Source organism: Trachurus trachurus (assembly GCF_905171665.1).
Source record: "Trachurus trachurus genome assembly, chromosome: 16".
In the NCBI taxonomy this organism is placed as follows: domain Eukaryota; kingdom Metazoa; phylum Chordata; class Actinopteri; order Carangiformes; family Carangidae; genus Trachurus; species Trachurus trachurus.
The window spans coordinates 30,292,793-30,316,941 of NC_139902.1; the positions used below are offsets into that span (position 1 = coordinate 30,292,793).

At 42.6% G+C, this 24,149-nt stretch overlaps 1 protein-coding gene across 1 annotated transcript in view; it reads left to right on the forward strand.

The window, feature by feature from the left end:
- The first annotated feature begins 15,362 nt into the window (after positions 1–15,362).
- bmper (BMP binding endothelial regulator) overlaps positions 15,363–24,149 on the forward strand; it is a 53,648-nt gene continuing 44,861 nt past the window's right edge. The window contains exons 1-2 of the mRNA XM_083989307.1: positions 15,363–16,143; positions 21,796–21,881. Coding sequence (XP_083845433.1) covers positions 16,038–16,143; positions 21,796–21,881 — 192 coding nt within the window. The 5' untranslated portion in view covers positions 15,363–16,037. The remainder of the gene's footprint in view (positions 16,144–21,795; positions 21,882–24,149) is intronic.

Genomic DNA, 24,149 nt, shown 5'->3' on the forward strand with positions numbered 1-24,149 from the left:
AGTTTTACAAACCAAAATCCTCTTGTATACAATAACACTCTGGACGGAGACACACACACACATATATATATATATTTATATGCACACACACTCAGCCATAGACGCTCCATGTTTCTGTCCCATGTGTTTCTCTGTGTTTTCGTTTTTGTTCATGTTTTTTTTTTTTGTAGATTTTAAATAATTTAGCTCAGATGAACTGGAGCCAATGATCGATGCCCCCCTCCCCCCTCTGGACTCTTTATGACCCGCCCCTTCTGGACTCTAAGCCCCGCCCCCTCTCCCCTCTGGACTCTATGCCCCGCCCCCTCCCCCTCTGGACTCTATATGCCCCGCCCCTTCTGGACTCTAAGCCCCGCCCCCCTCTCCGTGGATGTTTGCCCCTGTAGGTTTTGTACACACGGTTGTTTTAGCAGCTCGGACAACGAGAACGAACCAAAACGTTATTTATGAAACATTTAGTAATAAAAGTTAATTTACTGGAAGTCCATGGGTAATGTGATTTATTATTGTTAATGATTGTGATTATTATTGATCAAACAGCTACAAGATGAATGAACCTGCTGCAGTTTCAGGGCGACGTCTGAAGCTGAAGCTGTGAGTTCAGCTGCACAATGAACGAATTTCTGATTTAAAAAAACATGGAAAACGCGTTTCAAATTGTTTTTCAACACTAAAATCCTCTGAACGCACTTCAAATGAGATGTTTGTTCAAACAGTTTCACATTGGAGACTAGTCTGCAGACACAAGATCTCAGAAGTTTTTCTTGATCAAAATGTGACTTCAGAAGAAAAACAAACAAAAAAGAGAAATGGAATTAAGGGTGAAATCCTGGCGGCCATATTTGTGAGCTGTAAAATTACTGATCTGGATTCGTAAATATCAAATTATGTTTGATTTTCCAGAGAGGAATATTTAGAAAATTAACTGTTAGTGACAAGACTTGAACCTTGTTTCTCGCTTAAAATCCGGCCTTAAATCGTCTCATGTGCAGCCTGTGAACAGGTGTTCACCTCGTCAGCAGAAAATCTGAAAATCCCAGCTCAGCTCTTTTAGAAAAACGATTCTATCGGAGATGTGGGAGCACCAAGACTTTGAAGAAGAGAAAACAAAAGAAAAGTCTATCCCCCAAAAATGAAGTTATCAACGTCAAAAATCAGTCTTCGAACTTCGAAGTTCTGGATTTCCCACTCTCCGCCGTGTCTCTCGAACGCAGCACGACGACGTTACAACACCACATTTCTTGCGTCTCCCTGCGGACGCTTGTGGCTGCAGTGTGGAAACGGAGCGAACACTTGTCACGTCGGTGAACGGCCTCGAGTCTGACGCCGTTTGAAGTCATTGTTTTTGTTTTCTCTCGTCTTTTCTCTCTCACTCTCTCCTGTTTCACTTGGCAGCAGCTTCTTCTTGTTCTTCTTTTTGTTTTTTCTCTGTGTACGTTCACTTTCACAACCACTAAAACTCCTCTTCATCTTTCACAATTCCTATATTTCTGTTCTTTCTTTTATTCCCATCAAACCTCCTGACCTTTCTTTACCTTTTCTCTCCATCATTTCATGCTACATCCTTCCCATTCTTTCTTTTTCTCTCCATCACTCACTTGTTTATCTTTTCTTTTTTTATTTCCCTCCATTCCTTCATTTAACTCAGCTTAAATCTCCATTTCCTCCTCCTCCTCCTCCTTCTTAATCTCTGTTATCTTCTTTCATCGCCTCCTTTGACTTTCACCTTTTGCTTCCTTTCTCCTCTTTCCCACCGCTCCATCCCTCCATCTATCAACCCTTGCAAAATTACCAGCCTCTCTTTTCTTTTTGCTGTTTTCTTTTTCCTATTTCAGTCGCCCCCTTCCTTCGTCCGTCCACCCACACACACACGCCGTCTCTTCCTGGAAATCTTCAGCTCAGGAACTCTTTACCTCCTTTGTGTCCGGCAGACGGACGTCAACGTCTCTCATCGTGTTTCCACCGCTGTTAAATTAAAGTAGAAAAAAAAAGAAAAGAAAGAAAGTCCCCACCCGCCATCCAAGGGCCACAAACAATTTTGAGATATTTTGAATATTTTGAATAATTTGTTTGGGGAAAATAAACAGATCTGATTGGTCCAGTGTAGGTTCAGTGTGTTACACAACCGTCATGTGGAGACCAGCGATGGGAACTCGTCTTACACAACTGGACAGACTGAAAAACATCTCCCTGAGAAAAACAATATAGATTTCAACAGAGAGCGTTTAAGGACATTGAGTTTGAAAGATTTCGACAATTAAGAAAGAGAGATGGGGAAAAAACATGGGAAATGTAGTATTTTCTTTGGGTGCTTTGTCTACTCAGTAGAGAAGACCAGAGTCAGGACATCTCGACCTGTGAAACTTTTATTCATTTATTTATTTTCTATAGCTAATTGGTCTAAAATGAATATTTAACAAAATAGTTCAGGGCCGATAAACGAAGCCGAGCTGCAGTTCCTCTCCTGACCACTAGAGGGAGTGAATCTACAGATCGTTTCTGTTACCTAGCCACCTTCTTCACACTTTATAAACCATTTTGCGGGCGTGGCCTCTTAACAAATCGCCTTATTGCCCTGGTAGAAAACCAGTACGTAATTTGAATGAGAACAGTAGTAGCCTAATGAACGAGAGTTTAGTTATACCATGTTTTTCACACCCTATCACCGTTTAGACAAATCTGAAATGATTGAAGAAACATTACTATTTCTGTGTTCTGTGTGTTTTGTGTTGCTATGTGTTGTATTTATTCAGTTTTGGGGAATCACGGTGTCTAGAAAGCATCAGTGGCTGCAGCTGACTGGGACAGCTGACGGCGGCAGCTAAGCTGACGGCGGTAGCTGAGCTAAAGGCAGTAGCTAAGCTAACACCAGGACGTCAACTGTTAAAACCCTCCCGTTGTCGGACACGACATGAAACTACTCCAGTTAGCTCAGTCATGTTGTAACTAAGATATCCAGTGGAAAAAATATTTTTTTATGGACCGTTTATTGAGTCACTGAGTTATTTAAAGGTGTACAGAAAAGAAAATTGAATTTGAGCCCACTTTGGGTCATAAAATTAATGTGATAACTCATCTTTCAGACGTTGTAGGCCAAACTTTGTGCAAAATTCTATTTTTGAGTAAATCCGGGATGAAAGTGTGTATTTTTTTTTCTCGCATTGGATAATGCAGGCGCACGGATTATACGTCAGCCTGTACACGATTCACCAGCCACTGATATTGGATCCGTCATCCGTCATTCAAACGTCTGAGACACGCACACACACACGGAGCTCGGGCTCGCCCCAAGCTTTGAATATCCCGCCCGCTCGATAACGACCAATCAAATTCGTTTTCCTCACTCGGGTAAACTCATGTTGCAGCTCGTGACAACTCGGCGCGACAAACAGGACAAACGGCCATTTCTGTACACCTTTAAGTTAAACAGCTAACCGTTAGCCCAGCTAATCTATGCTAACCATGACAAATTACAAAAACGTGCACACAGAAACCTAATGTTTGTCCAATCATTGGTTTTATAGACTTTACAAACATCAGATTATTCTAAACGGTGTTATAGTGATGTGAAAATGAGATAGCAAAACTCTCGTCTGTCACTATTGTTCTCATGTTGGTTTTCTACCCGGAAGTAGTTGTAGGCTAAACAACAAGGCGATTCTTCTATAAATCTCATTTCCTCACACGTCCATATTTGGATTAGTTTGGAGTTAGGGGGCGGAGTCAGGCACTGCCAAATTGGTGACAGTGAAGCAGCTCAGTCTGAGCTTCAGAAAACCTGTTTGTGACGTCACAAAGTCGACATCCATGTTTGTTTTCAGTCTGTGTTTATTCTCCAAAGGCTGAAGAAGACATGACACAATGTGATTATTGATTATACACTACTACAACCTTTTATATCTAGGCCTACACCTGCAGCTTCATCACCAATGACGACAAAAAGAGCAGCGTCACCTGTGCAGCACCATCAAACACTGACACCAAGCAGGAGGAATAAAGGTAATGACAGGTGGATTTTTGTTTCACGTCTTCATTTTCACGTCACTTTCAGGTGTTGAATCAGGTGTCACGACGTCAAACTGAAGATTTAACCACAACTAAGGCGGCGGAAACTGATCTAGATCTCTAAATCTAATCAGTTTGGTGTTAAAATGTGACACAATAAAGACTCACAAATATAAAGTCTTTCTGTTGCTGTTTTTTGTGTTTTTATTTCGCCTCTTGATCTCGATGAGGCGACCTGAATGAAAGCAGGTTTTAAAGTGAATTTAAAGAGTTTTTAAACAGTATAAAGGGAAACAGAAGAACAGGTTGCTAGAAAACACTTGGCCGCAATGGAAACAACGTCTGTAGTCATTTCACTTCCCATCATCCATCCCTGTTTTCTCTTTCTTCTCCGTCTCTCTCTCTGTTTTGTGTTTTATATTTTCGTCTTGAACACTTTTCCAGATTTTGTGTGTGTGTGTGTGTGTGTTTTTTTTGTTACTAACGTCTTCCCTCTTTCACGCCTCGGTGCAGTAAAGCCGCTCTGATGTGAGGAACCACCCAGCTGTTAAAAACATCAAACAAACAATAACCAAACAATGAGAGTGTAACCGGGGCCGCAGCCGCCGGCGCTCGGAGCTCGGACGCTCTGCTCAGTAATAAAAGCAGCCAGGCAGAGTTTGGATTTAGACGGCGGCTCAGTGTGGGTTTTTATTTTGGAGCTTTATTTCTGTCTCTCGGGGTTTTAAGGCGTAAACAAACTGGATTAGATAATTGCCGCATCATTTTACTCGTGCTGCACATTTGTAGCGTCAGCAAACGTTTCACCTCCGCCACAGGGAACTTAAGTGGCTCGGATTTCTTTTCTGTGTGAACAATACTGATCCCGTGTTTTGATCCCAGGGGGAAATTATACCAGAAATTATATTTTGTTTCCACGGCAACGCAGCTTTTCCCTAAAGTGATGTTGCAACTGTTTTTTTTTCTCCTTCCTCCTCCTCTTCTGCACCATGGATCTTTTTTAGATCATATTTTTATCCTCTAGTAACTTTATTACTCATGCATCTGAAAGAATGAAAGTCTAGATGATGTTTTCTGTTGCCCATTTGTTTCATTTTGTTGTAAAAAAATGTAGTTTGATTGAGAATCAAACGTTGTAAAACAGGTGTCACCGCCTTCATCAACCTGCTCTGGTTTCACGCCGGCTGCAGAAAGAGATAAGATCTACAATCCTGGACCCTGGATGCTCTCTGACTACAGTTATTTCTAATGTAATCACTTTATATAAAACCCTGAGAAGAAAATGTGAGTGAAGTTCAGAGAAAAATAAAACTTGAAGATGAAACTTCAGCAGTTATTAAAAGCTAAATGGCTGCATTTGTGCAGAACATTGGTTGAAAGCATGTTACCCTTCGCCCATTAGCATCAGGTGCAGTGTATGGGTTTGTAATGTTTTGCCCAAGAGCACTTCCTGCTAAGAATGAAACCTTTGACACTGCGATCAAGAGACGACCTCCTCTAACATTTGAGTCATCACTGAGCTGCATCACATGATTCAGGAGGAAAACGATTCTCTCTTTGATTAGCTGTAGCAGCTAACAGCTAGTCGTGCTAGCCTAGAATTAGGCCTCATCCTATTAGTTAAAACCCAAGTTGATGGTAAATAGTGAACTTTAAGCATTTTACATGACTAGTCACATTCACCACCGATCTTCTGACTGGTGAACAACCTCCTGACCCACAGCCACTCAGGTCAGGACAACGTGGTTTCTTCCAGTTCTTCTGACTCCACATTAAACCAGGTAAGCGTGAAACTTCTTTGTTTTCTGTATGACCTTTAAGAACTGTGTTTCTGCCTGGACGAAGAGAAAGGTAAAGGTATTGTCCGGTAAAGGGAAACTTGTCTTAGGCGCCAGGCTGCTGCATTGCACACATTCATCACAATTAAAGGGATAGTTCAACATTTTGGCAAATTGGCCCATTGCCATAATCGCTATAGTCATAGCAGTAGGTTCATTACCTTTAATTGTAGGTGTAAGCTATTTTCAGTACGGCGGAGCGCAGCAGCTGGCTGCTCAGAGCTACGCTATGGAGGCTAATGGAATTTCTTGGTTTCCCTCATTAAACTCATCAAATTCAACATCCCAAAACTCCACAGCGCTTTTGTAGACAAGTTGTGACCTGCACAACCACCACGCTATGAGATAATGACGGAACGATACGAAACGGAGCCGTTTTCGAGGTAAATACAGGGTAAATACGGAGACTGCTTGCTGAAAAACTGTCCCTGAACGCAACGCGCATCAGCGGTTTTGTATGTATTTACCTCGAAAACGGCTCCGTTTCGTATCGTTCCGTCATTATCTCATAGCGTGGTGGTTGTGCAGCTCACAACTTGTCTACAAAAGCGCTGTGGAGTTTTGGGATTTTGTATTTGATGAGTTTGATGAGGGAAACCAAGAAATTCCATTAGCCTCCATAGCGTAGCTCTGAGCAGCCTGCTGCTGCGCTCCGCTGTACTAAAAATAGCTTACACCTACAATTAAAGGTAACGAACCTACTGCTATGACTATAGCAATTATGGCAATGGGCCAATTTGCCAAAATGTTGAACTATCCCTTTAAAATACATCATAAATACATAGAATATATCAGTAAGAACACACGGCAAGCTCAAATATACCAAAAAATATGAAAAAGTAATCAGAATATACAACAATAAAATATCAAAGTGCTGCTCGAGGTTTAAGAAGGGGAATCATAAAAAAGATCTCAGGTGTGTGGTTGTGGTCCAGAGCAGCAGGTAAGAAGAAGAAGAAGATCTTTGCTGTTTATTGATCTCAGTCAAACATGACTTGAGTGACCTTCATGACCTCAGGTAGAAGAAGCAAACCCTCGTTCCTTCTCTGCAGATTGAACTCGTTCCCTGTGAGAAGTTTGTTATAAACCAGTGGCATGAAGACTGTGATGGATCCCAGACCTCCCACTGCTTCTCCTTCAGCCTCGCTCATTCACACTTTTTTTTTTTTTTTTGTTAACTTGTGTTGCCAGGGAGTTTTTTTATCTGTTGTGGAAAATGAGCAGAAAATAGTTCATTAAAAAGCTCCATAAACCTCTGGAATATCTTTAACTTTATTTGCTCAACGAGGACGTAAAATGTAAAAAAAAAAAACAGTTACATGACACAGTTTGAGCTTTTTATTGTGGAGTTCCACCCAACACTACTGCTGCTGCTGTTGGATTCAAGACGTCAGGAACAGTTACTAAATATATACACTTGATCTTTGACCTTTCATTACCAAAATAGAAACAGTTCTTGTGCATTTGCATTTGAATGTGTGTGCAAAATGTGAAGGAAATGCCTTGAAGACTTATCGAAGTATTGCCCTTACAAGGCTAAAATTATGTTCGGTGACCGTATTTTTCAATATTTTTTTCAAACCCCAGTTTTCACAAGTCTTTTCACACCAACCATGAATGTTTCGTGGCGAAAATGCAACATAATGTTTTGGGTTAACCCTTTATTTGTCATGTCCCCGATGTGACGGTCATTTTTACATTTTTTTTTTTACTTTATCTGTCGTTCCTTCATCGTAGACGCGGTATCTCAGTCGCATCTTGAAGGAATTTCTGCAAATTTGGCACAAACTTTCACTTTGAGTTGAGGATGAACATAGTTGAGTTTGGTGCCTCAAGGTCAAAGTTCAAGGGTGCGGTAGCCTCATGAAACATGTGTTTGACCTCATGAATGCAACATCGCTTCACACCTTAAAGGAATACTTCACCCAAAATCGATAATTCAACAATCATCTACTCACCGTCATACCAAGGATTCAAGGGTTTGGAGAACTTTGCGGCGGATAGAGTTCACTTTTGAATCGTCCAAAACACACACTATGAAACATCCAGATTTGCTTGTTCCTACTGACCCACTGGCCACTGCTCAATGAAGGAATAAAAACGTAAATAACTGAACTTAATCAGTTTTTAGACAGCGTCAGATGGCTACTCAAACATATGCTGAGAAGTTTGTTTGTTTCATTTTTGCCGTGGCGATGCGGGGACAGACACAACTACCACAAAACAGGAGCAATTAAACTGAAAATCTTCAGATTCCTTCTTTTAGACCTAAAATGTTAGGAACATACAGCGCCGAGTTGAATTTGCCCGGAATTGTCCTTTAATACCAGATGTTCCTGATGTTCCTGGTCATGTTCCACCAGGTTCCTGATGGTTTGGTCAGTGGAACCATAATCAGTGGACTCAGACAGCTGGGTCCGACTCCCCCTCTCCTCCCCCCTCAGCCAGACCTGCCGGCTGCAGGGGCTTTAACCTCGGGGGCCACGGGGGGCCGCGCCCCCGTCGTCTGCTGCTCCGTCTGAGGACTCAGGAGGAACCGCTCGTCCACGTCCAGACCATAGACTGTAAAAAGAATGGACGTAGCACCCGTGACGTCACCCATTGGTTTGGGGGAGTCTGTTTTGTGCCGCTACTACGGGGGTTTGAGCTGCGCCATGTTGGATTCTACTTGCCATATTTGGAGCGGTGCGGCCGTTGGCCGGCCGAGAGCCCGCCCACTGGCCTCGTAGCAGCGGTCGCCGGACCTGTCACTCAACGGTTCTGCGCCCTAATTGGCCAGAATTTTAAAAGTTAAAAAGTTAAAAGTTAAAAAAAAAAAAAAAAAAAAAAAAATTCACCCCCCTCAGAGTGTGTGCGGGGGTAGAAACTATCGGTTGAGACCAAAAAATTAAAATGTACCAGGCTGTAAATATGTTTTTTTAAGCTGTAAAATCGGCTATTTTAACATGGGACTCAACTGGAGTTGCTCCCTTCTGGAGCCAGCCCCCAGAGGAAGCCGAGGGGATTGCAGTTTTTTGAACGCGGAAGTGAGCTTCACTTCTCAGACCGACAACTGCCCCCTTGGTCCAGACCAGCAGCTCGGTGGAGGACGGAGCTCCGGTCGGTTCCTACGGCGGCTCTGAAGGGTCAGTTCACTACGACACAAACATGCTACAAACTCCTTCCAGTTTGACTTCCAGTCCCAGCTCTTGTTCTGATGGTCCTGGTCTTAGTCCTGGTCTTGGTCCCGTTTCCATTCCCTGTTCCTTGTTCTGGGTCTGGTTTCGGTACAAGTCCTTGTCCTGGTCTTGGTCCCAGTCCCAATTCCAGTTCTGGTTCTGGTTCCAGTGATCCTTTTCCTGGTCCCATTTCCTGTTTTCTCCAGCTGCAGTGAATTGACCCCTCAGAGCCACCGTACCGTACATTTGGCCAGTTCCTCCGTCAGCAGCTCTCAGGTTCACGCCGTGTGGATTAAAATCTGATCCGTGAGCTTCTCAGAAACGATCTTTGAGTTTGATTATAATAATTTAGTGAAGACGATGATTGTTTCAGCTTAAACTTGTTTTTCTTTTCAGCGTAAATCACAAAATGACTCAAATCCTGCGGCTTAAAACTCTGACTTTTTTTTTTTTTTTTTACCAATTCTTTCTGAATGTTGCTCAACTCAACGCTTCAACTATAATTCAAGTCAGCAGATTCTCCTCCTCCTCCTCCTCCTCTTCCTCTTCCTCCCCCTCCTCTTTCTCCATCACAGTCATTTTTGATGTCGACACAGAAATCTGGGGTTTAGTTGCATCTTATTTTCTCTTCTCTCTCTCTCCCTCCTCCAGACTTTTTAAAAACCTGCAGATCATTTCTCTGTTTTCTTTAAACCACAGATTTCTTCACCTCCTCTCTGTCACATGTTCATGTTTCTCATAAAAGCTCTTGTGCCTTATTCAGGATGTTTAATATCAACGCCCACTGTCAAATTTAAATACAATTTCCCTTGATCATTTTTCTTTTATTATTGTCATTTATATATTTCTGATTGTTCATTTGTTCTGCTTTCTTTTTGTGTGGCATTATATTGTAGGTGGAAGCAGGCGCGGCGCCAGGATTTCAATTTTGGACGGGCCACAGTAATTTTGGATGGGCCACTACTTAGGAAAAAATAACACTAACATACATAGAGTTGAAAATTATTCCTGAATGACTCGTTCGTGTCTATATTGCCTTGAAAGCACACATCTGCTGAGACCTATGGCTGAGACGAGCTTTTACAGCGCGGTGCGCCGCTCTCTCTCCCGTTAAAAGTGAATCTAGCTCACCCAGCGGACCCCCCTCTCTCTCTCTCTCTCTCTCTCTCTCTCTCTCTCTCTCGCTCTCACTGTTACTTATATGTGTTTAACCAAATACACGAAAAGCAAAATCAAATCAGAAATGCGTAGCCCACTTCTTTTTTTAACACAGACATTTATTTTCATAAAGTAATAAAATATCTGGACATTTTGCCATCGTTAGCATTGAGACAAAAGGCTGCAGGAATAGAAGAATTCGGCAAATCATCTTATCACGCAAAAAGGCACAACAAACAGGTTTTGCACAATGGTTTGCACAGATAAGTCTTAAAATATGTGCAACAGCTCAGCTGTTATTAAAACCCAACTCATCAGGACGCGATGACCACCACTCACATTAAACAAACCGTTAACAATTAATCCACACTCAAACCGTTAACTGTACTCAACAAGCTGTTATTACAAGGTTTACAGCAGATATGACAGACAACCTGGGCCGTGTGTGTGCGTGTATAAGAAAGGGAGGGAGGGAGAGGGAGGGAGGGAGTAGGTAAAACCTGCTCGCTGTTAGCTACCATAGCTCAAGCGTCGGTCTCCCGTCAGGTAAAAGCTGCCGTTTATTCCTCAAATGAAGCTCATGTTGAGCCTCTCCGGTACAGTTATCCATCACTGCTGTTGAATTAGCTGCTAAACTGCTGGACGCTAAAACCGAGGGGGCGTCTGTTTGTTTACAATTCACGAAAGCAACGTGAATGTACGTGCCGCTCACACTCAGTAGAGTTACGCAATGAGGCAGCATAGCCTGCCCTCTGCCTCCCTGCGGTGTGATTATCTGCGGCACTCGGCCGCGAATCACACCCGTGCTGATATACAGTAACAGCACTCCCTCTCCTGTGATAGCCTATATGCATATGAAAATCACCAAATGCTGACACATTTAAACTTGTGGTTAAAGGAGCATTATCGCAAATACAGCAGTAATAGCATAAAATAAGCTGACATATGCAAAAGATGGGTCGGGGGGAGCCATAACTAAATTTACAAAAAAAATCGCCAACAGTATAGTGTCCGTGGGGCAAATGCAGCTTTTGTCTTTGTTATGATCCAAGCCGGCCCGGCGCTTGCTGCGTTAAAATGCACTCGGAACTCGCAAATCAGACCTCCGAACCGGACAAATATGCAACAGTAAATAATGTAGCAGTGTTAGGGTGCTCACAGTCACTGAATCACTGGTAGAACACTTTGTCTCCACGTCCCTGTGTCTTTCTTCAGCTGTCCTCTCAGCGTTATTAAGGAGGAGGACGTTTCTGTTGTTGTTGTCGTTGTTGTGGTTGTGCGCGACGTAGAGCTGCCGCTTCCACTAGCGAGTTTTCTTTTTCCCGCGATTGCACGTTCATTCAGCGGTGAGGGAGGAGGAGGGGGGAGGGAGAAGGGAGAAGGAGGAGGGGCGGGGGGGGGGACTAAACGAGGCTGCTCTCTCTCTCTGACAGCTGCCCACTTGTTTATATCTGATAAGCTCCGCCTGGCTCCATCTAGTGGCCGAATTTTGCGATAATACTCCTTTAAGTTATCTGAAATAAAAATAAATAAACAATTAAACCTTAGATTAACTAAAGTTATGTTCACCCCGTCATTTTGGATGGGCCAGTTGTACAAGTGGGTGGGCCCAGGCCCGTTAGGCCCACCCATAACGCCGCGCCTGGGTGGAAGCATCTAATAAGCTCTTTGAGTTTTCGCCTCTTCCAGCCGTCAATTATGAAATTGTTCCTTGTGCTTGTGTATTTTTTAACTGTGCAAATAAATCTAAATCTAAAAGTCTAAAATTAAATACAATTTACATTTTTAAATAACCTCCCACCTCCACCTTGAAATTCACAGAGTTTATTAATGATGTTTATCACGTCTCGAGACAACCTCTTTACATTTGTCACAGACTTTAGAGGAGCTGATATCACACTGGTTCTTCAACTTTATCAGCGTCGTAGCTCCACAGCTCCTCGAGGGAATCTCTTCAAACTTGGCACAAATCTTCACTTGGACTTGAAGATAAACTGATTGGATTTTGGTTGTCACAGGTTTAAAGGTCAAAGGTCACAGTGACCTCACAGAGCTTGGATCTGGCCTTGTGTGTGTGCAATATCCCCCCTCCCCCCGCAACACCTTCAGGGAATATGTGTTACCATGATTCTGTTTAAAGGCAAAAAAATTGACACATTTTATATTCAACAAGTTTTTATTAAAGCAGCGATCCGGTGGTTTTGTCTAACTTCCTGTCAGCCGATGGAGTTAGCAGTCCCCGTCCTCGTCCCTACGTCACCACATTCACGCGCATCCCTTGGCTGCACACACAGAGAGGACCGCCCCTTTATGCCGTTCTCTCTCCTCATTGGATAAAGGTTGTAGGATACAAGGAAAGTTTTCTCCTCGGCTCAGAGCAGAGTGACTGACAGACCCGTGTTTCAGACCAAACACTCTATATAATTGCTGTCGGAAGATATTTTAAGACTTATATTAACACAAATATTCCGCTTATGCTTTAAGCATTAGTTTAGCATGAATAAATACTGAATTCTTCATTTATAACGCATGAATACTCATTAGTATGTAGTTTATAAATACAGTGCTTATCAATGATGAGTAAAACATTTTTAACTGTGTTTACAAACTACATACTAATGAGTATCCATGTGCTACAAAGGATGAATTCAGTATTTAATGATAATGCTTAATATTTAATATTTATAAGTTAATATCGTCTATGGCTCTGGATGAAACAGGAAGTCACCTGGAACTAGTTTCAGTGGTGGAGGGATACGACCATTATTATAGAAGTGAATCTGGTTCTTTTCCTGTGTTAAATGACGACAGTGTTTGATTTCACATTTATTCTCATGTCAGTGTGTGTGTGTGTGTGTGTGTGTGTGTGTCAGACCAGGTGACCCTCCCCTCTGTTGCCATCTAGTGGTTAATATTACTGAACTTCACCCTCACACGTCTTTATCTATAGGATATCTAGATCATCTAATGTACACACAAACACTTCACACAGTTTTTTTCACACACATTATACACACACTTCCTCTTTGACTCACACACTTGTCTTTGAACATACACACTCTTTGAAGCTGTGATCCTTTGAAACACACACACACACACACACACGCTCCTTTTCTAACACTGTTCTTAAACACTCTCTTGTCGTCTTGAGCACTGACACACACAAACTCTCTGATACTCTTCTGTTTTAACTCTCTTTTTCTTTTTCTTCTTCCTTTTCCTGTCACACACACATATACACACACAGACACATACACACACATACACACAGACACACACACACCTGGCTGGTGTGTGTTTCCAGCGTGCAGCAGCAGAGATCGAGCGGCGGTGGCGCTCAGTTAAAAGCTGCTGGGTGGGTCCTAATTATTTCTTTGAAGACTCGCTTTTCCTCCCTGTCTGAGCTTCACTTTAAAGAGGCCAGACACACACACACACACACACAATACACACACACACACACACACACACACACACACACACACACACACACACAGAGACAGACACACACACACAAACACGCTGTCATGCAACCCGCCTCATCTGTCACATTAGACTTTAATGTCGACTCCAGGCTGCAGATTTATTGCAACTCAACACTGAGATGTTGTTGTTGTGTTTGCACAGATTCACACGACACGACTGATGAAGAAACTCTGACAGTAAACTCCTCCTCCTCTTCCTCCTCCTCCTCCTCCTCTTCCTCAGCCCAGCACTGACCTTTGACCTCTTCAAGAGCTTTCACAGCTGACTCAAGACTTCACTTTGACAAGAAAAGACTGTATTTATTTGAAAGCGATGCATGAAATATTTAAATCAAGAATCAATCAATGCGTTGGCCAAAAGTTTGTGGACAGCTGATGATCATCACCTGCAGCCGGAGGAGGAAGAAGAGGAGGAGGAGGAAGAGGAGGAGCAGCATAGAAAACTTGTCATTTCTGCAGCTGGTTCTGTGCAGGGGGACAAACAGATTTAGAGAGTTATCGTGTCGTCTAAATAAAAATCTGATTATTATTCCTCTAAACAGATTCGGATGAAACCACGAGTGCCATAAACACATGGTGCATGAGTTTAAACAGATGTTAGACTGAGAAAACTGAGATAAAAAAGTTTGTTATAGAGATATTATACATGTGAAAACATCTGTTTCTACTCCTCTTTCTTCTTCTTTCCACTCTAAATAATAAATAATAACAATACATTTTATTTAAAACACGCTTTTACAAGTGCTCAAAGATGCTTGCATATGCAAAATGATACATAAATGCACAGAATCAGTAAGAAATAGAATGAGATTAAATAGAGATAGATGGAAGAACAGAAATTAGACATATTTAATTGAAATCCAGTTTATAAATATGGGGTTTTTAGGAGTGATCTGAATGTGTGGAGGTCTGGGGACTGATAATAAACACTTATTTACTAGTGACGCGGAGCATGCGGTGCAGCTCCTCTGGCTGGTTGGTCATGAAACTAGATCCTAAAACAGGAGGTCGGTCAGTCTGTCTCTCTCTGTCACACACACACAGCAGAGAAAGTGTTTGTGTGAAAAGTTTATAAGAGTGAAGACACTGCTCGTCAAAATGTCTAATTTCTAGTCAAAACTAATCTCTTTCCACTTTAAATAAGACTCATCACCTAAAAATTAACTTGTTTTTAGATCATTTTCACTTGTTTCAAACAAAATTTCACTTGAAATAGAAAAATCTGCCAGTGAAAGCAACTTTTTTGTGCTTGTGTTGTAATAAGAAAGAAAAACTTGCTCCACTATCAGATTTTTCTACTTATTTCAAGTGGAAATTTGCTTGAAAGAAGTAAAAAGTGTCTAAAAACAAGCTACTCTTTAAAATGTGATGAGTCTTATTTTAAGTATAATGAGATATAGTTTTGACTATAGAAATGACATTTTGACTAGAAATAAGACAAATATTCTTGGTAAGATTTTGAGTTTTTGCAGTGAAGGAGGAAGAGGAGCAGGAGTATCCCGGGCTGCACCGAGGAGAAGGAGGAGGAGGAGGAGGAGGCAGGACTTTTTCTGGCTGTGTGGTGCTGCTCCGACACCAGAGGTCCGCTTTAATACCAGAGGAGGAGGAGGAGAGAGAGAGAGAGAGAGAGAGAGAGAGAGAGAGAGAGAGAGAGAGAGAGAGAGAGAGAGAGAGAGAGAGAGAGAGAGAGACCGACCACAGTCCACTCCTCCGCTCCTCTCCACGCACAGTCAGTCGGCATCGAGCATCCATGTGCCAAGCGGACTTAGTGGACCCGGAGCGCAGACTGGGACGAGTCTATAGACCGGGACCGGCTTCACTTTTATTCACTCACTCAATTACTCTCTCACTCACTCACGCACTCAGTCGCGAGGAGTCAGATCCGCTTCTATAAACCAGCACGTGCGTGTTTGAGCGAGCGCAGATCAGACCAACCGCTCGGACTCCTCCGCTGCTGCTGCTGCTGCTGCTGCTGCTCGGCTCCTCTCGGGATTCAAACATCTTTTCTCTGCGGGATTTTTTGATTTTATTTATTTTTTCTTCCTTTGGGACTCTTCATCGTTTCTTTTTTCCCTTTTTCTTCGTGTTCATGTTTTCCTCCACTTTGCTGCTGCAGGACTCCCGCTGTTTGGTCCGTTTTGTCATTTTAATGCGGCTGAACGCAGCGCGTCTGCTGCGCGATTGTCACTGAACTGACGAGCTGGAGAAGAGTCAAGTCTGCTCTGCTGCGTGGATCTGTTTCACTTCACCTCTGGATTGATTTTCTTTTCTTTTTTTTCCCTTTTTCTTTTTTTATTATCATTATTATTATTATTATTATTAATATTATTTATTCCTCCTCCGAGACTCTTTGAATCCTTTTTATTTCCCCCTCCCGGAGCAAAAACCCGAGGATGTTGCTCCGCTGCCGGATCCCTCCCTCCTGCTCCACCTGTAGGTTTCTCTGCTGCTTTCTGCTGCTGCTCCTCGCGCCGCGGTCCTCTTCCCCGCTCATCACAGGTGAGATCACAGCTTTCTTCCCTTTCTCTGTGGCTCCGTAATAATAATAATCGTATTTCACATCACAGCGACGGTGCGTAAAAACGTAAACCTAAAGCGTAAAGCAAAGCGCTCCTGCAGCGGCTGCATACATGTGCACATTTATGCTTTGATCACTTTATAAGGGAAAAGTCACAGAGTTTGTGTTTAAATTGAGTTTTTATCAGTTGGATTTTCCTCCTGAAAGCTTCGGCTCTGTTTGTTCTGCGGCAGCAAGATAATGAGTTAACCCGGGTTAACTCACTGTCCCGTGCCAGCCCGCCTGCCTGCCTGCCTGCCTGCACAAACAGCCTCTATCGGTCCGGGGACAGAAGCCGCTAAAGCTCCGGTGGTTATTTCTGCAGCAGAACCTGTTATTTTCAGCCTGAAACACGAGTCAGTATCAGAGTGAGAGAGTGAGAGAGACTTCAGAGTTTCTGGATGTTTAGGATGAAAAAAAGTTAAAGGGAGTTAAATTAGAAGAACTCAGCTGCTGCTCCCAGATTGTTGTTTTTTATGTCGAGACGGTATAATTAACTCTGCGCTTCTTTAGGCTGTGAAGTGTAAATCACTTTTCCTCTAATTTAACTGCCTCCTCCACCACCTCCTCCTCCTCTTCCTCCTCTGTCTCCCCCACGCTCCTCTCCTGAGTCTGACAGCCGCTTTCATTGCATCATAGGATATCTATCGTCTGTTTGCCCCGCAGCGCCGCTCAACAAGCAAGAATAAAAAAGGTTTTAATGTGACGGAGAGACACCGCAGCTCCGTGCGTCCTATGTCTTATCGCTGCGTAAACAGCGGTGACTCCTGCGGCGGCTGACCTGCATGCTTTAGTGTGGAGGAGGTGGAGGGGGAGAGAAGAGAAGGGGGCATTGGATTAAATAGATTTGATTATAGTTATTTATTTGGTTTCCGTTCCTCCAGGGGTCAACTGCAGCGTTTCCATAACGACAGTAGTTGAATTTCTTGATAATTTAATGAACAAAAGGAGCTGCATGGGTTCTCTCCTCCTTCTCCTTCTTCTCCTTCTTCTTGGATTTGTACAAATATCACACATGACTCTGTCACTGTAAGAGGAGTCAGTGAAGGGTTCCCCCTCTTTCTCTCTTGGCTTCTTATCTCTTTTCCTGTAAGCGATGGGAATCAGATGGGGTATAGCCTACTACAGCCTATACAAAAACCTGTACCAGATGGGTCTGTGCACTGCAAAAAAAAAAAAAAAACACGTGCAACTGTTTGACGTGAAGCTGTGCAGGGGGAAACCACCACAAACCACTCTCTCTCTCTATCTGTCTCTCTGTCTCTCTGAGAACCGACCGACCAACTCAACTCGTGCAGCTATCAGGTGATGGAGGCGTCTGATCCCAGCAGATCAGATTCCTCCACCTGGCATCTGAAGTATGCAGCTGTGTCATCTGCCTATTGTCTGCCGGCCGGGGCCACAGATCACACACACACACACACACACACACACAGGCTCTGGGGGGTGTTTGAGGTCTCAGATAGGCTGCAGTCGATCGGCTGGAGGTGTCGGTCGGTCGGTGCAGCAGGTGGAGAGATAGAGAGAGTGGAGAGAGGTCATCCTGTCACACTGAGGAGAAGATCTTGCTGTTGCATCTGTCTGCAGAGTTTGTTGAAGGAAAACCTCACTGGACCACCTTCATAATTGCAAATAAACTAGCCTACATTTTGCACGTGTATAATCCTTCATACATCTCAAATACAACCAGATATTTGTTCATTTATTCTGAACACACAGTGTCTTGAGTGTCCAGTTCTGAGCCTGAAGCGGAAATCTGAGTGTTGTTTCTGTTTCTATTTCTGCTTTACACTTCCAGAGGGAAACGTTGTAGTTTTATAGATTAAGATTTTTCCATTCAGGACATTGGACGATCACTCAGCAGCGTATTAAAGTAATGAAAATGAGTCGACCCCCAGCTATAATGTTGTTGCATACCTATTCTGCATATTTTAAAACACTTGCATTGTTTATTTTGGTTTTTTTTACTGGAATCACATCTTTAACGAAGCATTTTTATATTTAAGTTTCCCAACTTTCACTTCAGAGTTGTTCCAGCGCCTTATTGTCTATTTAAAGCTCATTTGGCACCGAAGGGGTTAATATGTGAGAACTAAAAGTGAAGTTTTTCAGAGCTAAGTCTCAACTTCATATTTGTGTTTTATCTGTTTAGTTTGGTCAGTTTTACACGAAACCGTTCAGTTCTCAGGTTCATAAACAGGTTTATCGTTATTATTTCTGGATATGCAGGAGTTTGGTCAGATGTGTGTGAGGCGGCTCAACGGCTGAAATAAAATTTACCAAAAAAAAAAAAAGAGCCAGAGGAGACTGAGGGAAGGTATTTTTGTATTTTGTCAGACTTGAGGATGAGGCCTCAGAGACCGACTGACTTCCCCCTCCTCCTCCTCCCCCGTCCTCCCCATCCATCCCCCTCCCTCACCCCCCACCACCACTTACAGCCATGCCAGTTTAATTGCACTCGAAGGTTGTAAATTTTACAGTGGTGGTGGTGGTGGTGGTGGAGGAGTCGGCAGGGTTCGTCTGCTCGGCCTGAATCCACAGGCTGGTTCTCTGCTGCTGCTGCTGCTCTCAGACAGAGACGACGCTCGGCTGATCTGTTGCTGTAAAAGTCTGAGTTTGGTTGATCATAAAGTGACAGTGTTTTCCACTTCAAAGGCTCGTCAGCTGATGTTATACTGTTGTTTCTGGTCTCATTAGTTTACAGCCATGGTGGGGGCTGATTTACTGTTCACTGATTTACTGTAGTGATTTTTTTTTTTTAAATATAAAGAATGGTTTTCTTGGTTTCAAACAGGGCTGGCAGCGACTGTTTGCTGATATTGTCCCTGTCACTGGTAGATAATGCCACCTACACCAAGGTAGTGAAGCTAATTGTGGGTTTAATATATCATTAAAGCAGGAATAAAAAAGTTGAAGGGGTCTTAAATAGCCTATGCATGTGGTGGCTACAAACGTTGACTCACTGAGGCGAAAGCTAACAGTCTAAAGCAAGAAGCTAAAAGGACTAAGAAAATAAAGGCTAACAGAGTTCAGACAAAAGGCCAGTAGTTTTAAGATAACAAGTTGAAGACAAAAAGGCTAACAGCTCTGATACAAAAGGCTAATCGGTCTAAGACAATATCACTAATAGGTTTAAGCTAACAGGTTCAAGCTAACAAAACGCCAACAGACTCAAGACAAAACGCTAACAGGTTAAAAACAAAAAGCAAACGTGTTTCACAATGTAAAAGATAAGGAAGTAATCAAGTAGTCAAACAAGGCTCTGCAGTGTAGAGCTCAGGTTGTTTGTTTATTTTATTGTTACAAGACAAAAAGTTTTAAGGATGAGGAGGTAGCCTACTAGTGTGTTGGGACAACGTAAAGCTAACTCCGCCAATGCTGCTACTAGGGTTTCTGAAGCGTAAATGTTAGCCTAAACTGTAAGCTATAGGCTGTATTGTGGTTGTTGTAAACATTTTTTCTTTTTAATGTAACTTCTAACGACACAAACAATGTAGGTAATCATGTAGGCTAGTTAGCTAGACATGCTAACAGTTGGAGCTAGCATTTGAGCAAACAAACGCTTGTTTTTTTGTTGAGGCTGTTTTTTTTCCTTTCTTTTTTGGTTTTGGAAAGTTTTGTTTTTAATTCAAAAAGTTAATTAGCGGTCACATTTCACAGAAAACAGATCAATTATTGATATCATATGTTCTCAGTCTTGTGGTTTTTTGTCATTTCATGAGGTTTTTGGTGAAACAGTAGAGGCAGCGTTCACATAGTTTTACAGTGCAGTGTGTCATAAAATGTCATAATGTAACCTAGAGGTGGTAAAAAAAAAAAAAAAAAGTAGGCTGAACGAGGTGTTTTGTCCACGGAAAGTGTGAGAAACTCTCGTCCTCTGAGAGATAGGATCAGCTGGAGGAGCGGCTGGGCTGATGGAAACAGGAAGTAGTCTGACACTCAAACAGAGAAGCTCAGGGGTGGGGATTTACCTTCACCTCCGACGACCCCGGCCCAACCTCCACCCTGTGACAATAAGTTCCTACTGGGAAGGAAGTTTTCATTTTTACAGAGTCAAAACAAACCTGACACATGAACAAACAGCTGAGCATCGGCCCCCGGACTTCGTTTCTCTCTCTCTTTTTCTTTCTCTTTCTCTTTTCGCTGCTGGGTTCAGGAGATCTATGCTGACATCTGCCTGCTTCTACCCATAAACCCTTGTGTTTGGGGTTGTTTCCTGTGCTTGGTTCGGATTACGCTCGTAACAGGCCGACTGACTCATGTTTTTTAAGAGCCACGCAGTTTAAACATTGCTGCTTTTTGCTTTTTTACCTGATGGAGCTAGGGGATGAACCAACGCAGAGTTTCTAAACAATTGACCTCGAAACACGGCGGCTTTGAACGCACCCTCCCTGACATTTAGAACGAGGCCTGGTTGATGTTTAGCGAGAGTCAATATTATTGGGTGTTTATTAGATGTTAGGGTTTGTTTTATTGGCTTCACATTTAGGCAATCATTGGCGTTGGTATTTACTTCTATTAATAATTGAATATCCAATCAATTTAGCTACCTGATGTCATCCTGTAGTTATCCAGATTTTAGGGATTCTTGCTTTAGGAAAAACTAAAGGGAAGAAGTAGATATTTTCACTATACATAGGCTACATAATCAATAATTGGTCAGTTGACACTCCAGATGTGAAGCAACAGGAGCTGGATTGTGTCCATTAACCCACAACAAATGCACATCAGCAGCTTAAAGGGATAGTTCATCCAGAATTGAAATTTCAGTCATTATCTACTCCCCCTCATGTCGACTAAGGGCTGGGAGAAGTTTCAGAGTCCTCCGTGGCTTCTCTGAGTTACAGGGGGTCTCGGCGTAGCAGTGCATGTCCATATAACGGTAAATGCAAATGGATACCAACTGTCTTCTTAACAAAAAGGCACACCAAAAAACATCCAAATACCTCCATGCTGCTTGTATGTAATGTCCGTCTTGTATTGAAGCCCCGAAATGCAAAATTGTCCCGAAAAAAAAATTAAATAAGTCTATATTTCAAGCTTGTTCGTCAAATTTGGACGAACTGGGAAGAGGAGCTTCGAGAAGCTTCCGCTACAAAACAAGCTTGAAATATAGACTTATTTATTTTTTTTCGGGACAATTTTGGATTTCGGGGCTTCAATACAAGAGGGACATTACATACGAGCAGCATGGAGGTATTTGGATGTTTTTTGGTGTGTCTTTTTGTTACGAAGACAGTTGGTATCCATTTGCAACCGTTATGTGGACATGCACTGCTACGCCGAGACCCCCTGTAACTCAGAGAAGCCACGGAGGACTCTGAAACTTCTCCCAGCCCTTATAGTCCGCATGAGGGTAGAGTAGATTATGAGTGCAATTTTAATTTTGGGTGAACTATCCCTTTAAGACTGATTTTAGAACAGAGTTTTCATAATATTGGTGATAAAATAAATACAAATGCAAACAAAATATTGATCGGTGCAGCTTTTAAACCTCTTATGTTACATAGCAGTTGATTTGTGCACTACACCACTGTACTGTAGGTCAGGTAAGGTCGGTCTGACTCACCTTCCTCCTTCCATGTCCTTCACAGGTACTGAGGCCAGCTGTGATAACGAGGGGGAAGTCCTCCACATCCCCAACATCACCGACAACCCCTGCATCACCTGCGTCTGCCTGGTAAGGAACAAAAAAACAACCTCGACCCAGATTGTTTCCACAAAACTCTTTTCATGTCTTTAATTGCCGCCTCAGGTTTTTCCGTTTCACGCTGATAGTGTAAAAAAAAAAACTCTGATAGTGATATTTACAGAGCTGATTATTGAGCTTTGTTTGGTTTTTCCTTATCGGCCGATTGTGAAAGGTTCGGCACTCACAGACAGGACTTTGAAATGTAGCCTACGATTTTGGCGGGAGTTTAGTTTAGATGAAACGTGAAGTGTTGGTGGTGATTGATGACGTTTTTTGGAAATGTTTCATGCTTAAAAACCTCACTAATACAGTCAGATTTGAACCTATTTAGAAGATTAAAGCTTTAATAATGATGTAAGTTTCTATTTAGACGTGACATTATAGGACAGGAGCGTGTGATTTTTTGCAAGAGCAAGAAAAACAGTTTATAATGTGACTTTTACTGTTCAGTGAGGATTTGTGAGGGAAACGTGAAGTGGGGATTGTTTGTTTTAACAGACAGACCGGTCGTCACGCTGTCTTGGCCTCGGCCCGGCTGTTAAAATCAGCCTACAAAACGTTAAGGGACAACTCTTTCCTGGAACATGTGCTCTTTGACCCCTGACCCCCCTCCCAATAATACCACCACCACCACCACCACTAGCCCCCCTCTCCTCCCCTCCCCTCGCCGCTGCAGAGGTCTTTGTTTTAGGGGGATGAGAACGGGCCGACGAGGCTTTTCTGTGTCACTGCTCCGACATCAACTTTGGTTTTTAAAAGGCGTCACATGACCAGAGTTCACCCTCCACGAAACATGTATGTGTGTGTGTGTGTGTGTGTGTGTGTGTGTGTGTGTGTGTGTGTGTGTGTGTGTGTGTGTGTGTGTGTGTGTGTGTGTGTGTGTGTGTGTGTGTGTGTGTGTGTTTATGCACTTCAGGGATGTGTGTGTGTTCACATTGTGCACATAGAGTCTGGTAGGCCTGGGACGATAATCAATAAATCAATTAATCGCACGATAAATGAAAATGAACTCGATAGTTTTTCCGGCCTCGATAAATCGCCATGTGCATGCACGTATTTGTTTTCCTGGTCTCTAGCCTCCAAACAGGCTGGATGACAAGAGGCTTCACTCTGTGCATCGGTCTCAGCCATAGGTCTCAGCACCTGGGCCGTTTGTTTTGCAGAATGAAAGGAGTGAACCCTCTTTTCAGTCATCCAGGATCTTTGTTTCCCAGAATGCATTTGGCAGCAACCGGCAGCAGCCATGGCAGCAGCGCTAGCTGTAAAGCTAAGCAGCTAAAAAGCTATTTTACTGTAATTCTTGCTGCCGCGCTGTTAACACGTCACTTTATAAAGTTTTAATATTTTTTCATGCGAGAAAGTCACAGTTTAGATCCCAGTATGTGGTCAGTTTATCCACATATCGCCTGTTAGGAGATTTCCTCCGACGTTTTTGGAGCTAATGTGGTAGCAGCGAGCAGGAGGAGCGGAGCTTCCCACAGTCTGCAGCCGTCTGCAGCAGCTCACGGGCCGGTCAACCTCCGTCATTGGGGGAGAAAACGACTAAGAAAACTTATCAGCAGGTTTTTAGAGGTTTACCGCCGGCTGGTTTAATACTTTTTAGGAGATAAATGCTAGTCTCATAGATGAAATCTTACACCTGTGGAAGTCATATTAGTTTATTTGAATGAAAAGTGGAGCTTCAGGTGTATAATGTTATTGGACAGAAGAGCTGCACTGTTTATTATTTTTAGTTTATTTTATTTATTTAGGATAGTAGCTATATAAGTTCTTGTCATTCCAATTACAATGGTTAAAAAAAAAAATACTCATGAGAAATAAAAGTTTATCGCATTTAAAAGGAACTACTTGCATTATTATGAAATATTATTATTATATTAATGGTTAATTTGTTCTCAAAAAAATGTGTCAATAATATCGTTTATCGTCAATAATTTGTGGGACAATATATCGTCCAGCAAAATTTATTATCGTCCCAGGCCTAGAGTCTGGTCAGTGCTACAGTTAGTAACCATCGCAACAATTCAGATGCTTAACAGTTAAAGGAATAGTTTGACATTACTGGGAATAATATGCTTTTATGCTGAAAGTTGGATGAGAGGATTGATGCCACTCTTGTGTCTGGACTATTAGCTCTGGTTCACCGCTGGCTCAAGTCCGGTTTAGCTCCGGTTCAATTCTTAGCTCTGGTTCAGCTCTGGCTTAGGATATTCTGTTGAGTTACAGTTGCTCCACAGCAAAGATGAGAAAAAAAGT